Raw genomic sequence first — 12,562 nt, 5'->3', positions numbered from 1 at the left:
TGTTATGTAAACATTATGTAATCCTATCATTGTGGTGTTGTACTGTTTGTACAGTTATTAGTCTTTACTTTTGTGTCTGTTTTTGACTCTTTTCTCTAAATAATTGCTGGTGTCTTCAATTTTTTACAAAAAGTCCAAAATTAAGGGGGTATGGGTCTCAAAATTGAGTTATCTCCCCTGATCTTCAGACAAAATGTTTGTTGTTTATATTTCTGGGTAGAACAGTACCTGTACTTTAATAAAAACTCAAAACCATAAGTCTAAGTATAATATTTATTAAGATATTCAAGTTTACATTTTGAAACTGGTTCAATTTTCCTGCCTTTTTTTGCAGGAATCTCCATCTTCAGTACCGGTAGAAGACTTGACCTAGCAGCCCAAGCCTTGGAGCCAGCCACTTCCCATTTTGGTTTCATACCCTATGGTCCTGACTGTTTCCAAAAATGGTAAATTTGAAAAATATGTGGGATCCTATAGGGACCACGGAACCAAATCAAAAATAGATTGTGGGTTTTTCCCTTTTGGGCAGAAGATTTAATAGAAAGGTGAATGCCTCGGGGCCTGCTGGTTGGATATTAAGGTGGCAGAAGTTTCAAAAGTTTTATGTGTGGGTTGAGCAATATATATAGATTTAATATGTATAAAAAAATTAAAAAAAAAATTCAAGTCTGGTTTTGTCTGGGTGAGTTTATTAAGTGTGTAATTTGCTGTAAATTTTGTTCGATTTTTAGTGCCGAATTCAATACAAGATGGCAGCCCCCATATAAAAAAAGTTCAAATTGGCAGAATTTTGAAATATTTTTTTTACAGTTGTGTGAGATGCTATTCTTCAAAATGAGGTCAGGTAAACCAGTGTGGATAACCCCATTTAACCAGGACAGTGGTAAGCGTTAACACTATCGTCTATGGAAAATCATTTGGTTCCGCGGTCCCTAAAGGCTCTCCAACATTCCACTTTGGATAGGTTCAACAGAGTAAGAGAGTAAGTTCATATTAATCTCACATGCGTACTGTATATGCATCTGGTGACCTCCGTTTAGGAACTACTTTTTTGTTTAAGCAAATGCTTTGATTGCAAAATATTGAGTTCCGTTAAGGCTAAGAATGTAAACATAACGCCATTAAATGTTAGCGCCTGCGAGAAAATATGCAACTCTAAAAATACAACCACAAATTGAAATCATCTAACGGAAGCAAATATCGCATAAGAACTGTTTTTTGTCCATTTTCTGACCGTGACATCGTAAAGGAACATACACTGCCTCAATCCGTTTAGGAGAGGGAATGCATAACTAGCAGTGTGCTTTCGTAAGAAATATCAAAATATTACCCTCGCTGGTGCATGTAACGTATATCTATTATCAATCTAAAAACGAAGAATATACTCCATTTTAGGTTGGTTGGACATTATAATTTGGCTAATGACACCTTCCCTATTCCACCGGTATTTTCGTGAGAGAATTAACATATGTAACTGACAACTTTGAGCAATAATTCAAATGTCTCGACTACATGTAGTACCTGTAGTTAAATTTACCGCTCCGCAACCTGCCGAAAAACCGCTGCTAAAGTTAAAGTTAATAAATAAATATGAAATGCATATTGCTATTAAAAGATATAACACTCCAATGACTAATATTCATTTCTAAACACTTTCTTCAGGCTGGTAAGTATGGATTATGAAAAGTTCTTTTTACACAACTGATACAATTTTATATGTGATGTTTTGATGACTAGCACTGTTACCTTCATCAGCCAAATGACCAGTGAAGCGTATGCACACAAAGGTTTAAAATGTGAACGAGTTGTCCACAAAATCGATGTCGATTTCGGCTACGCTGTAAGCGAATGTGCAATAGTTGTTACATATGTACCAAAATGACTCGATTCAGCGTACGCTTTGTTGAATACTTGGTCATAAATCTAGAGTCTTTGAGCCCTCTCGTCTCGAATCAGAACTGGCCCACTGTGGCGTATCCCGATGGCTTCCTTTATCTGCCGTTTAAACAGATTGCTCTCTCTGTCCAAAACTTTGGAGCTATACCAGTCAATCCCATGATATTTCTGTGTGGCATGGTCTGTGATTTATCTGGGAATCCGACTGCTTCCTTTCTGATCTGATGACTTTCCTACCTTCTTGGGTTTCTGTATCGTTTCGGTGTTCACCATGGCGGACCCCAAATCGCCTTCCAGTCTCTCCAATATTAGACGCGTCGCAGTTTTTGCATCCGATTTTGTATACGCATTCTGCGACGTTTTCTTTAGGTGTTTTATCCTTAGGCCGAACTAGGATATTGCGAAGCATCTTGTGGGGCGTCATGTCTGTTGCTATGCCATGACCGCGATATATCCTCTGAATGGTTTCGGATATACCTTTTATATACGGGATGACCACTTGACCTTTAGGTTTCTTCTTATCCGTGATTGGCATTTTTCTTCTTCTTCTTCTTACTTTAACACTGTTTTTGAACCCGTTTTAGGGCCTATTCCGGATATGCACATTCGTCTCATTGCCCTAGCAATGTGATTCTGCTCTTGTGTTTTGTCCTGTTGTTCTGTGACTATTTTATCACATCTTTTGAGCAATGTGCGTACGACGCCTTACCTCTGGTGCAAGGTACGGTGAGATTTGAGGTTCATGTATTGGTCGGTATGGGTCTTTTTTCCATAGACCAATACCATCACGATTTTGTCTTTTTTCTTTACCAGTAGAATATCTATGAAGGGCATTGTGCCGTTGGTTTCTTCCTCACATATAACTTTGATGTTGTTAGTGGCATCTATGGTGTTGATATGTGTGGTCAAATCCTTCTGTGACCCCTTTTTGATTATCTCAAGTATGTCGTCAACATATCGTTTCCATAAGCTAGGTTTGTATTCTATGGGGGACGTGGCTATTGCATCTTGATCAAGATGTTCCCATAACACTGTCGAAGCTTCACTGGTCATTTGTCTGATGAAGGTGACATCGTACATAACGTTCTAGTCATCGAAAAGTCGCAAATTTTATTGGTTGTGTAAAAAGAACGTTTCACAAATAAGACACATATTCATGTCATGGTGCAAAGCCTTGTTCCCGACTGCTTCTTATGTTTACGTTAATATGATGCATAAGCGGTTTCACAGGATGTCATGAGAGCATACGTTAACACAACTGCAGCAACCAGAGGTAATGTTTACACAATATACGTATTTTTATTATTATTATTAAGATCTCTAATGACAATTTTGTTATGAGTAGTGTTAACTAAAACAAGTAATCGTGAAACAGAGGAAGCGTGTCAAAGGTTGACAAGGAAGTTCGTCAATGTAAAGGGACCCATTGGGGTATGCGAGAAATAAGATATATCATCCAATTCTTTACGGCACGTAAGAAAATACAATTTAAGTCCTTTGTGTTTTATATCATTGGCACCCTGAGTGTGGTATACACGAAGGTAATAACTTGTGCTGTGTAACAAAAAAAAAGGAATGCCAGTTTTACCCTGCTGATAAGAGAAAAGAGCGATAGTTAACGACACCGTACCTTTAATAGAATTGAATGATTCTACTAAACAGAGGATAGCTCTCATTTGTATATCGTTACTGACTATTATATAAATGTTTGTTTTTCTACAGGTTTCTCATATTGTTATGCCGGATGGCTGGCTGTGTTCTTCAATAACAACACAAAGATCGTCCGAGTTTTCAGTGCAACCTTTTAATGGCGGTAAAACTCAACGAACACCGGATAACCTGCTTCCGCGTCTAACATCAAATCCGGGGACCGGACCCCGATTTCCGGAGGAGGTAAATCCGCATTACACCACCCCCTTCCAGGCTCCTTTAGCTCCTGCTAAAGGTCAAGCTTGGTAGGCTGCTTATATGCCCGGCCGTAACGCGAGGACCGGGATGGTTCATCTGAGATGGTTCGCTGTGAACACATCCCAGTTGGCACAGGTGTCTTTGGCTCTTCCTCTGGTAAACTGGCTTTCAGCGATTGTTGGCTGTTCTGCGACTCGTGGTGGTTTTCCTCTGTCCCGAACTTCTTATCCATGGTTGGAAGATGGTCTTCCTCAGCAATCGTTGGGAGAGAGGAGGTACCAAGATCATGCTTTATCTTGGTAACCCAGGCCGGGATGACCTCAGACAAATATTGTTTTAGCCGGTCATGGTGAAGAACTGAAGCCTTCTTGCGGCCACGGACCTCATACACGACCGGACCAAATTTCTTGGTGATCACAAAAGGACCATTCCAAACAGATTGGAGTTTCGGAGATTGTCCAACAGATCGTGATTGGTTCTTCACGTATACAAGATCCCCGACGTGGTACTCTCTTCCCCTAGCCCGTAGATCATATACTTTTTTCTGATGTACCTTTGAAGCCCTCAATGTTTTCCTAGCTAATTCCTCTGTAATGTGCATACCCTCTAACATCCGGTCGAGGTAGGTGGGTGCGTCATCAGAGGAACGCGAAATATCCGGATCCATGTAGATCAGCTCGGGAGGAGAATGGACCTCCCTACCCAGCATCAACAGGTTTGGTGTAAATCCTGTCGCAGGGTGTGGCGTACTTCGATAAGCAGACAGAAGAAGGGGAATGTTCTCATCCCAATGCGCCTGGCCATGATCTAGATAACACCTGATCATCTGCAACAGCGTGCGGTTAAACCGCTCAACCTGACCATTAGATGAAGGGTGATAGGGCGTAGTCCTGGTTTGTGCGATTCCGAGTAACCGGCATACTTCCTTGAACAGGGCGCTTTGGAAGTTTCGTCCTTGATCCGTGTGGATCTCCAGGGGTACGCCAAATCTAGAGATGAACTCCAGGACCAGTTTTTTTGCTGTCGTGTTACTGTCCTGTTGTGTGATTGGGTAAGCCTCGACCCACTTCGTGAACTGGTCGATGATGACAAGTATGTATTTGTTCCCAGCATCACTAATAGGAAAAGGCCCCACGACATCCAATTGTATCCTGTCCATTGGCGCTCCGCAGATGTAGGTCTGAAGAGGTGCTCTCATAGTTCTACTACTCTTCTTTTCAGCGGCACATACATGACATTTCCGAACAAATATGCTCACATCCATCGACATGTTGTGCCAGTGAAAGTCCTTCTTCACTCGTTCCAGAGTTCTCTTCTCCCCTTGATGACCGGAGTAAACAGCTTCATGACATGCCTGCATGATCTCTTTTCTCATCTGGAATGGAACCAGGAGTCGCAGTGACTCCTGTCCATTTGCCTCCCACTGGTAGTAGAGAACATCGTGTATCAGTTTGAACTGCTGAAGGGTTAGTAGATACTTCCGCAGAGCAGGACTTCTTGCTTGCGCCTCACCCAGAGGAACTGTCTCGCTGTTGGCCACACATGAATACAGTTGTTTTAGATCCTCATCTTGCATCTGTTCTTCGTGAAGTTCCATCGGACTTTTGGTCTGTAGCCAGTTACATTGAGGAATATCGTCCTTCGTATTAGAGTCCTCTCCGGTCTCAGAGTGTTTTTCGACAGCAGTTACCTCCGCCGAACGAACAGCTATAGGCACAATATCGTCAACATCCTCCTCGAATCTTTCCCACGCAGTCTGTAGTTTTGCACAGTACATACATCCTCCACAGGGTAGAGTTTCAACGGTGGCACCCGCGAAGTAGCAAGGGCACGAATCGTGATCCGGAATCCGTGACATGGCATCAGCGTTCACATGCAGCTTCCCAGCACGGTGTTCGATGTCAAAAGAGTATTGACTGACCTCCTCTAGCCATCTCGCCAGCTGTCCCTGTGGTGACTTGAATCGGAAAAGCCATGACAAACTGCTATGGTCTGTGCGTAATAAGAACCTCCGGCCAAGAAGATAATGTTTGAAATGCTGGCAGAAAGCAACAACTGCAAGAAGTTCGCGTCGTGTCACACAATATTTCTCCTGTGCAGGGGTCAGTCTTCTACTTGCATATGCAACAACTTTCTCCTCCCCATCTTGGACTTGCGAAAGAACGGCGCCTATACTCCTGTTAGAAGCATCCGTATCTATGACAAATTTGCAATTCTCCAACGGGTATGACAATATCGGAGCAGTGGTAATTGCCTTCTTCAGGGCCTCGAATGCCTCACACTGACGGTCTTCCCATACAAATTTTACCTCCTTCCGTGTGAGGTCATGCAGTGGCAGAGCGATCTCTGCATAATTTTGAACGAACCGTCTGTAGTAGTTGGTAAGTCCTAGAAAAGACTGAAGCTCCCTACAGTTGCTTGGCACAGGCCAATTCAGGACGTCATCTACCAACTTTGGATTGGTGGAGATTCCATCACCGTTAATAATGTGTCCCAGGAAGAGGACTTCCTCACGAAACAAACGGCACTTCTTGGCTTTCAGCTTCAGACCGTGTTCACGGATCCGGGAGAAAACCTGACGCAGATGTTGCATATGTTCTTCAAAAGACCTGGATGCCACTATCACATCGTCCAGATAAATAAGAAGTATGACCCACTGAAACCCTCTAAGTACGAGCTCCATTGCACGCTGGAAAGTTGAGGGAGAGTTGGATAAGCCAAAAGGCATTCTGGTGTACTCAAAGAGCCCCTGTTTGGTGACAAAGGCGGTCTTTGATCTGTCCATCTCATCAACTTCAATTTGGTGGTAGCCACTCATTAAGTCTACGGTGGAAAATAGAGTCGCACCACTAAGCGTATCAAGGCACTCTTCAATTTTTGGAAGTGGGTAAGCATCTTTTACACTGACCTCATTCACCTTTCGATAGTCTATGCACCAACGCACACCACCATCTTTCTTGCGAACAAGTACTACCGGTGATGCCCATTCAGAACTAGATGGAATGACAACACCAGTGTCAAGAAGTTTTTGTAGATGGGCGTCCTCCTCAGCTTGAAAACCCAATGGTGTCCTTCTTGCGGGTTGACGTATAGGTTTGTTTTCACCTGTGTCAATCTTATGTCTGACTCCGCTGAATCTGCCTAGGTCGTAGTCATCCTTAGCAAATATATCAGGAAAGTCATTCAGCAGCATACAGAGATCCTCTTTTTGATTTGATGACAGTCCTTTTGAGGACTCTTCAAAAATATCCTGTACATGCAACGGAACCTCTCCGTTTGTCCCAGGGGCCTCTTGTAAATGTTCTGGCTCGACACTGGTGTTTACGGAAGGCTCCCTGCTCATATTTGGGTCCCAAGCTAGGTCAGCTTCCTCAACTTTTCCTAGAAATGTGCCATTTGTGAGTTTAATCTCGCTATCCTTCAGGTTGAGAACTCTCACAGGAATAGTTTGATTCATAGAGACAAGACATGACCCAACTCGCATTCCGCTTTGATGATTGAATGCCTCCAGTATTGCTTGAGAAGTGTCTGATGGTGTCTCCAATCTTCCGATGATTATTTTCTCACTTCCTGGTGGCACCACAACATCTGCATGTACTCTAACTATACTCCTGGCAATAGCAGTCCCAGATCTGTTCAACTGAGAGTGTCCTGGGATTACTTTTCCGTTGACTTCCAGGTTCTTTTCTCCAGTATGGATAATGGCCTGTACAGATTGGAGTAGATCAATGCCCACCAGTATGTTGTCTCTGATAGGAGCTATCACAACTGGTAATTCCCTCACCTCTTCCCCAATTTGGAGAGTCGCAGTGACTACACCTAATCCTGTCATCTCTGCACCATCCTCAGCTGTCATTAGACGAATTTCTTTCTTTGGCTTAGCATACAGCAAATTTATTTCATTTGCCCATTTCTCAGAGATGACTGTGGCGTCGGCCCCAGTATCAATAACCGCTTCAGTTGTTGTTCCATTGACCGTTACTGGGACGATAATGCTTTTCTCTGTCCTATTGGTCCGGGTGATCTTAACATCATGCTGTGGTGAGCGAGAACGGGGACTGTTCGGTGGTGTGGGCGATCTTGATCTCCTAGAGCTGCAATCTCTTTGGAAGTGTCCCTTACCACCACATCTGTAACATTCCTTTCCTTCCTTGCTAAACCCACTTTGGCGTTCGTTCCCTAACTGGTCGAATCTTGCGCGACACTCTAGCGAGCTATTCCGAACAAGATCCTCAAGCTGTTTCATCCGAACATCTAATTTACTGAGGTTGTCCGACTCTAAGGCAGTGTTTGGCAGTTGAACACGCTGTGTATTCAACGCTTCTTCGTCATCGGAGACATTTTTTACACCAGCCCCATCAGCCCATGAAACGCGCCGAGCCTTGTCTCGTATCTCTTTCTCCCTACCGATGGTGGCTTTGAAGTTATGTTCTTGTGAAGTAACCATTTCAATAGCCTCATTGATAGTTTTTGGTTTCTTGTTCAACACATCATAAGATACCTTGGGGTTCTTGTACCCCTTGAGGAATGCCTCTGCAGCCAATTGATCTTGCAAGTCGAGATCTACATTAGGATAAGCAAGGGTAACTAGGCGCCAAACCTCTTCCCCAAATTCGTCATTACTTAGGCTGCGTTGCCTTACTTCGTGTAATTTTGATCTCGCTGTTGTGGGTGGGTCTCTTCGTCCGAACCGCTTGATCAGACTATCCTTTAGATTCCTGTAATCTCTTCTCATCTCCCTTGGTAAGGAGCAGATGTACCACATGGCCCTTCCTTTTAGACATTCGTAGAGTCTGTCCACTTTCTCATTGTCTGTCCAGTTATAACGCTCTGCTAACCGTTCAAAGGGAACAATAAAAACCTCTATATCCTCCTTTCCCTCAAACACTGGAAGTTTTGTTTGAGGACCCTTTCCTTGATGTCTGTTCAGCATACGTCCCATATCCTGTCTTTCCAATGAGGGGGTACTGGATAGTGCAGAGTTCTGTCCATTTAAGTTTGGACTTGAATATGAGCGTTCTCTATCCTGGATCACCCGGAGTTCTTCGTCAAAACCACCAAACGATCCTCTGTCTGTCGACCTTCCAAATTCCTGTTGTGGACCCATAGATGAAAATGTACTCTGTGCAAGCGGTGCTTGATGTCCTATGGCATTTTGAATATCATGACGTGTCTCTTGCATGAAGGACTTCATCATTTCACTTTGTGCCTCGAAGCTTCGTTTCTTTTCGTCTTCAAACTCCACCATAGTTTGCCGAAACATCTTCATTTGTGTATCACGCTGCTCATCAAAACTTTTCATTACGAATTGAAGCATATCATATGCCGCAGCTGACGCAGTGTCAACTGAAGACTCTCCTTCCCCTGGTGTGACTTCTTGTTCTTTATCACACATTTTGTTCAAATGCTAACTGTAACAGTTCCTGTTGGTCGACGTGGACTTCCAAAATGTCCTGGTCCACAAAACAAGTTTTCACAATATTTAATTCAAGTCGCCTAAACCACTTCCTCGCCAAGAGTTCCCCAGGGTGGAGACCGTCCTCCAATAATTCTATGAAATATCGCTCTTTTCCCTTTTTTCGACAATCACGAAGATCAGCATTGAATTTAAGTGTTGTGGTACCAAGTTCTGTGTTGAGAAGTTCAATTTGAGAGTTCAAGAAGTGTACCTGGCTGGCAACTTCAGCATCTGTTTCTAGAAACTTGCTCGGATTATGGTGACCTTGGATATCATTGTAAAGGCTAACCGAATAAACAGGTACTCCAATAAATTGAATTTTGCACCCCTGTTTTATTGTGTAGTCCCTCGCTCTTTTGTAGCAGTTGATAATTTTGTGTATAGTGTTAACACAGGTACCAGAAATGTTTATATAACAGCCTTGCTTTGAGGTTATGTCGCATGTACCAGCCCAGAAATAAACATAAACAGGTTTACCAAATTTCTGCTTGAGGATGGGAATTTGTTCTTTTAGTAGGGATACTAGGGTTGATGAGTTTGCACCACCTTTACATGAGAACTGTATCGGAAGTTTTGGATTACTGCCCCTGTGTACCACTGCAAGGCGCTTTCCTTTGCTGTCGGATACTAGCAGGGGGGTCAAATCAGCCTCGTGAGGTGGTATTGTCACGTTGTGTGATTTAAGGTAGTCTACGAGATCCTTCTCCGACCTCTGAAAGATAATGTTTGACCGTTCGCAGTGAACGATTCGTTTGGAAGCAATTCCAGTGTTCGCAGTGAACACCAATACGAAAATACATGTAAAACGAAAGTACAAGACCAAAGGCTAAATATAGGCACACAAAACAGCAAATTACCCAAACCAAGTAAATTAGTTATTGTGCTCTTACTTTGTGAAAGTTATAAATGAGTTATAGTAATCAAATTACAAAATAATCATTTAAATGACGAGTAACAACCCACAACACAAAATGCAGCGCGATTACCTGTAGCAGACCTCTGTCCACTTTGAGGTACGAATTGCAATACATTACACAAAAAGAAACGGGTTTTGGACTCCCTGCAGGGCGTATAAGCAAAATCCCACTTCTGACACCACTTGTTATGCCGGATAGCTGGCTGTGTTCTTCAATAACAACACAAAGATCGTCCGAGTTTTCAGTGCAACCTTTTAATGGCGGTAAAACTCAACGAACACAGGATAACCTGCTTCCGCGTCTAACATCAAATCCGGGGACCGGACCCCGATTTCCGGAGGAGGTAAATCCGCATTACAATATCTATTCGTTTGATGATATTGTTTCGCAATTAATATGAATGTATTTTTGTTTTTATATTTTCACCTTTTAGCAAAAGGAGATAAACAACATTTTGACTTCATTTTAACGTAGTGTTTGGGTTGTAATATGTTTTATTGTGTTAATGGTGTGTTATACGACTAAGTCTTATCGTCACTTATGCCCACAACAAATATATAAACAAACATAAATATTATGCAATTAAAATATAACTAACACGCGGACTTTAAATATATATTATTGGAATAATTAAAACAGTAAAATGTTGCCGATCAACCTAAAATACTTCTTTATATCTAAAACAAGTATGCAGGTTTTAAATTGTTAATGAATGACATGATATTCGGACTTTACTACATGTAGTAACAATACAAAATAAATATATAAACCAAAACAAATATATTTTAAACAAAAGCTCTATTAGATGGAAATGTCATTTTAGAACGTTCGACTGATCTTGGTGCTGTTGCCGAATTCTTTGTAACGTAAATAAATGACGATTTTGCGAAAAAAGTATCTCTAATACGGTATGCATTTTATAACAAATAAAATAACTATTCCTCCGTTAATCGCCGTTAGCCAAGGTAACAGAAACGCTTCCTCGATAAGGTAACAAAAAGACTTGCTGTATCTCACTTCATGCCAAACCAGGAGACTATTGTGTCAAACACACACAAACACAAACCGGCAACAGGATATTTCTCCTGTACCGTCTACTAACAGTACTATCGAGGACATCAAAATCGACCTGTTGCGCCAACTAAAACATTCGGGATCAACATCTGTTGTTTTCTATCTTACTTACCCTATCCCCTTGCCGGTGTCTCCCTTAGCACCCGTCTTCAAATGACCTTAGCAGTATGCAGTTATTTTGAAACCCCATACGTATTCATATACTGTGTTATCCTCAGCGTTGTTTCCTAGTGGAAATAATTATAATAACACCTGTCAGCAAAACCAGTTTTGTTCTCCGATAATAAGTGTTTCTTGATTTCTCCTGATATACATTAGCATCCCTTTGAATATTTATGGGCTGTTTTCATTGATCGTATTCATGTCTGTCCCACTCAGGGGGAACCTACCACAAACTGATATATTATTTATCGATAAACTGTTGGTGTCGTCTAATAACCATTTACTTTATTTGTAGTCAGTCTATGTACCATAATCACCAAGTCATGCCTAATGACCTTATTGTTTAAATAAACTCTGAAAAAGGTCACGCTAATTCTACAATGTATTTAATCGACGCGGCATTCATATGTGTAATTGTTTTATTTAACCTTGTAAATATACTTCCTGTTTCAAATGACCATATAAAAGGAAACAAATCGTAATTGAACAATTGGAAATTGTTACATATAAACAACATTTGACTTAAGTTGATTTACTTATGAAACTCTCCATAATTTATTTGTATAGCATGTAACACTCAAATGGAAAAATGCAATTAATATGTTTGGTTTGTTCAATACATTTTTCTTTTTTTAAATGTCAGATTAATAAGCTATACATTTATATGGTATTCAACGGAGGTAATAAGATGAATTGTTGCTGATAGTACGTGAACCGTAACCTTTAATATACACGATTGATATTGAATAATAACTTTCATTTAGTAAATAAAATAACTAAATGGAGAACAGAGGACAGACTCTGTATGCAGTTGTCTGTCTTTGACAGCACATCAGTTATAATGTTATGCTTTGTATATCACGCTACATACACGTATTTAACTGTCCTAGAACCGAAATGTAGATAAATTGTCTTTTTCTAAATTTAAAGCTACTATAGCAAACTGTATTAAAACTATTTGGCAAACTAAAGGGTCTGAAGAAATAAACAGCGAGATATTAAAAATACAACTTATAAGGGTCCATATGCAACAAGTAGAGCAGATCGCAGGGACTATGTATAGGTACGTATTGGAGACCAGCTTTATTGCCATTAATGTTATCAAAATTTATAGTCAAACATTTTATGATAGAATGAGCTGATTTCA

At 41.2% G+C, this 12,562-nt stretch overlaps 1 protein-coding gene across 1 annotated transcript; it reads right to left on the bottom strand.

The window, feature by feature from the left end:
* Positions 1–3,773: 3,773 nt before the first annotated feature.
* Positions 3,774–10,362, bottom strand: LOC110463496. The gene is made up of 2 exons (XM_021518126.1): positions 10,249–10,362; positions 3,774–9,974 (listed from the first exon to the last, which is right to left on the bottom strand). Exon 2 carries the CDS (start codon positions 9,197–9,199, stop codon positions 3,836–3,838), a length of 5,364 nt encoding a protein of 1,787 aa, XP_021373801.1. The 5' UTR covers positions 9,200–9,974; positions 10,249–10,362; the 3' UTR covers positions 3,774–3,835.
* Between the last annotated feature and the right edge of the window lie 2,200 nt (positions 10,363–12,562).

The sequence above is a fragment of the Mizuhopecten yessoensis genome, unplaced genomic scaffold (assembly GCF_002113885.1).
Source record: "Mizuhopecten yessoensis strain PY_sf001 unplaced genomic scaffold, ASM211388v2 scaffold10911, whole genome shotgun sequence".
Taxonomy (NCBI): Eukaryota; Metazoa; Mollusca; class Bivalvia; order Pectinida; family Pectinidae; genus Mizuhopecten; species Mizuhopecten yessoensis.
The sequence above is the reverse complement of the archived record's forward strand: the minus strand, read 5'-3'. Positions and strand labels throughout refer to the sequence as shown.

Bases quoted from the DNA above. Each gene is read 5' to 3' on its own strand.
- LOC110463496 (XM_021518126.1), bottom strand. From the start codon at position 9,199: ATGTGTGATAAAGAACAAGAAGTCACACCAGGGGAAGGAGAGTCTTCA.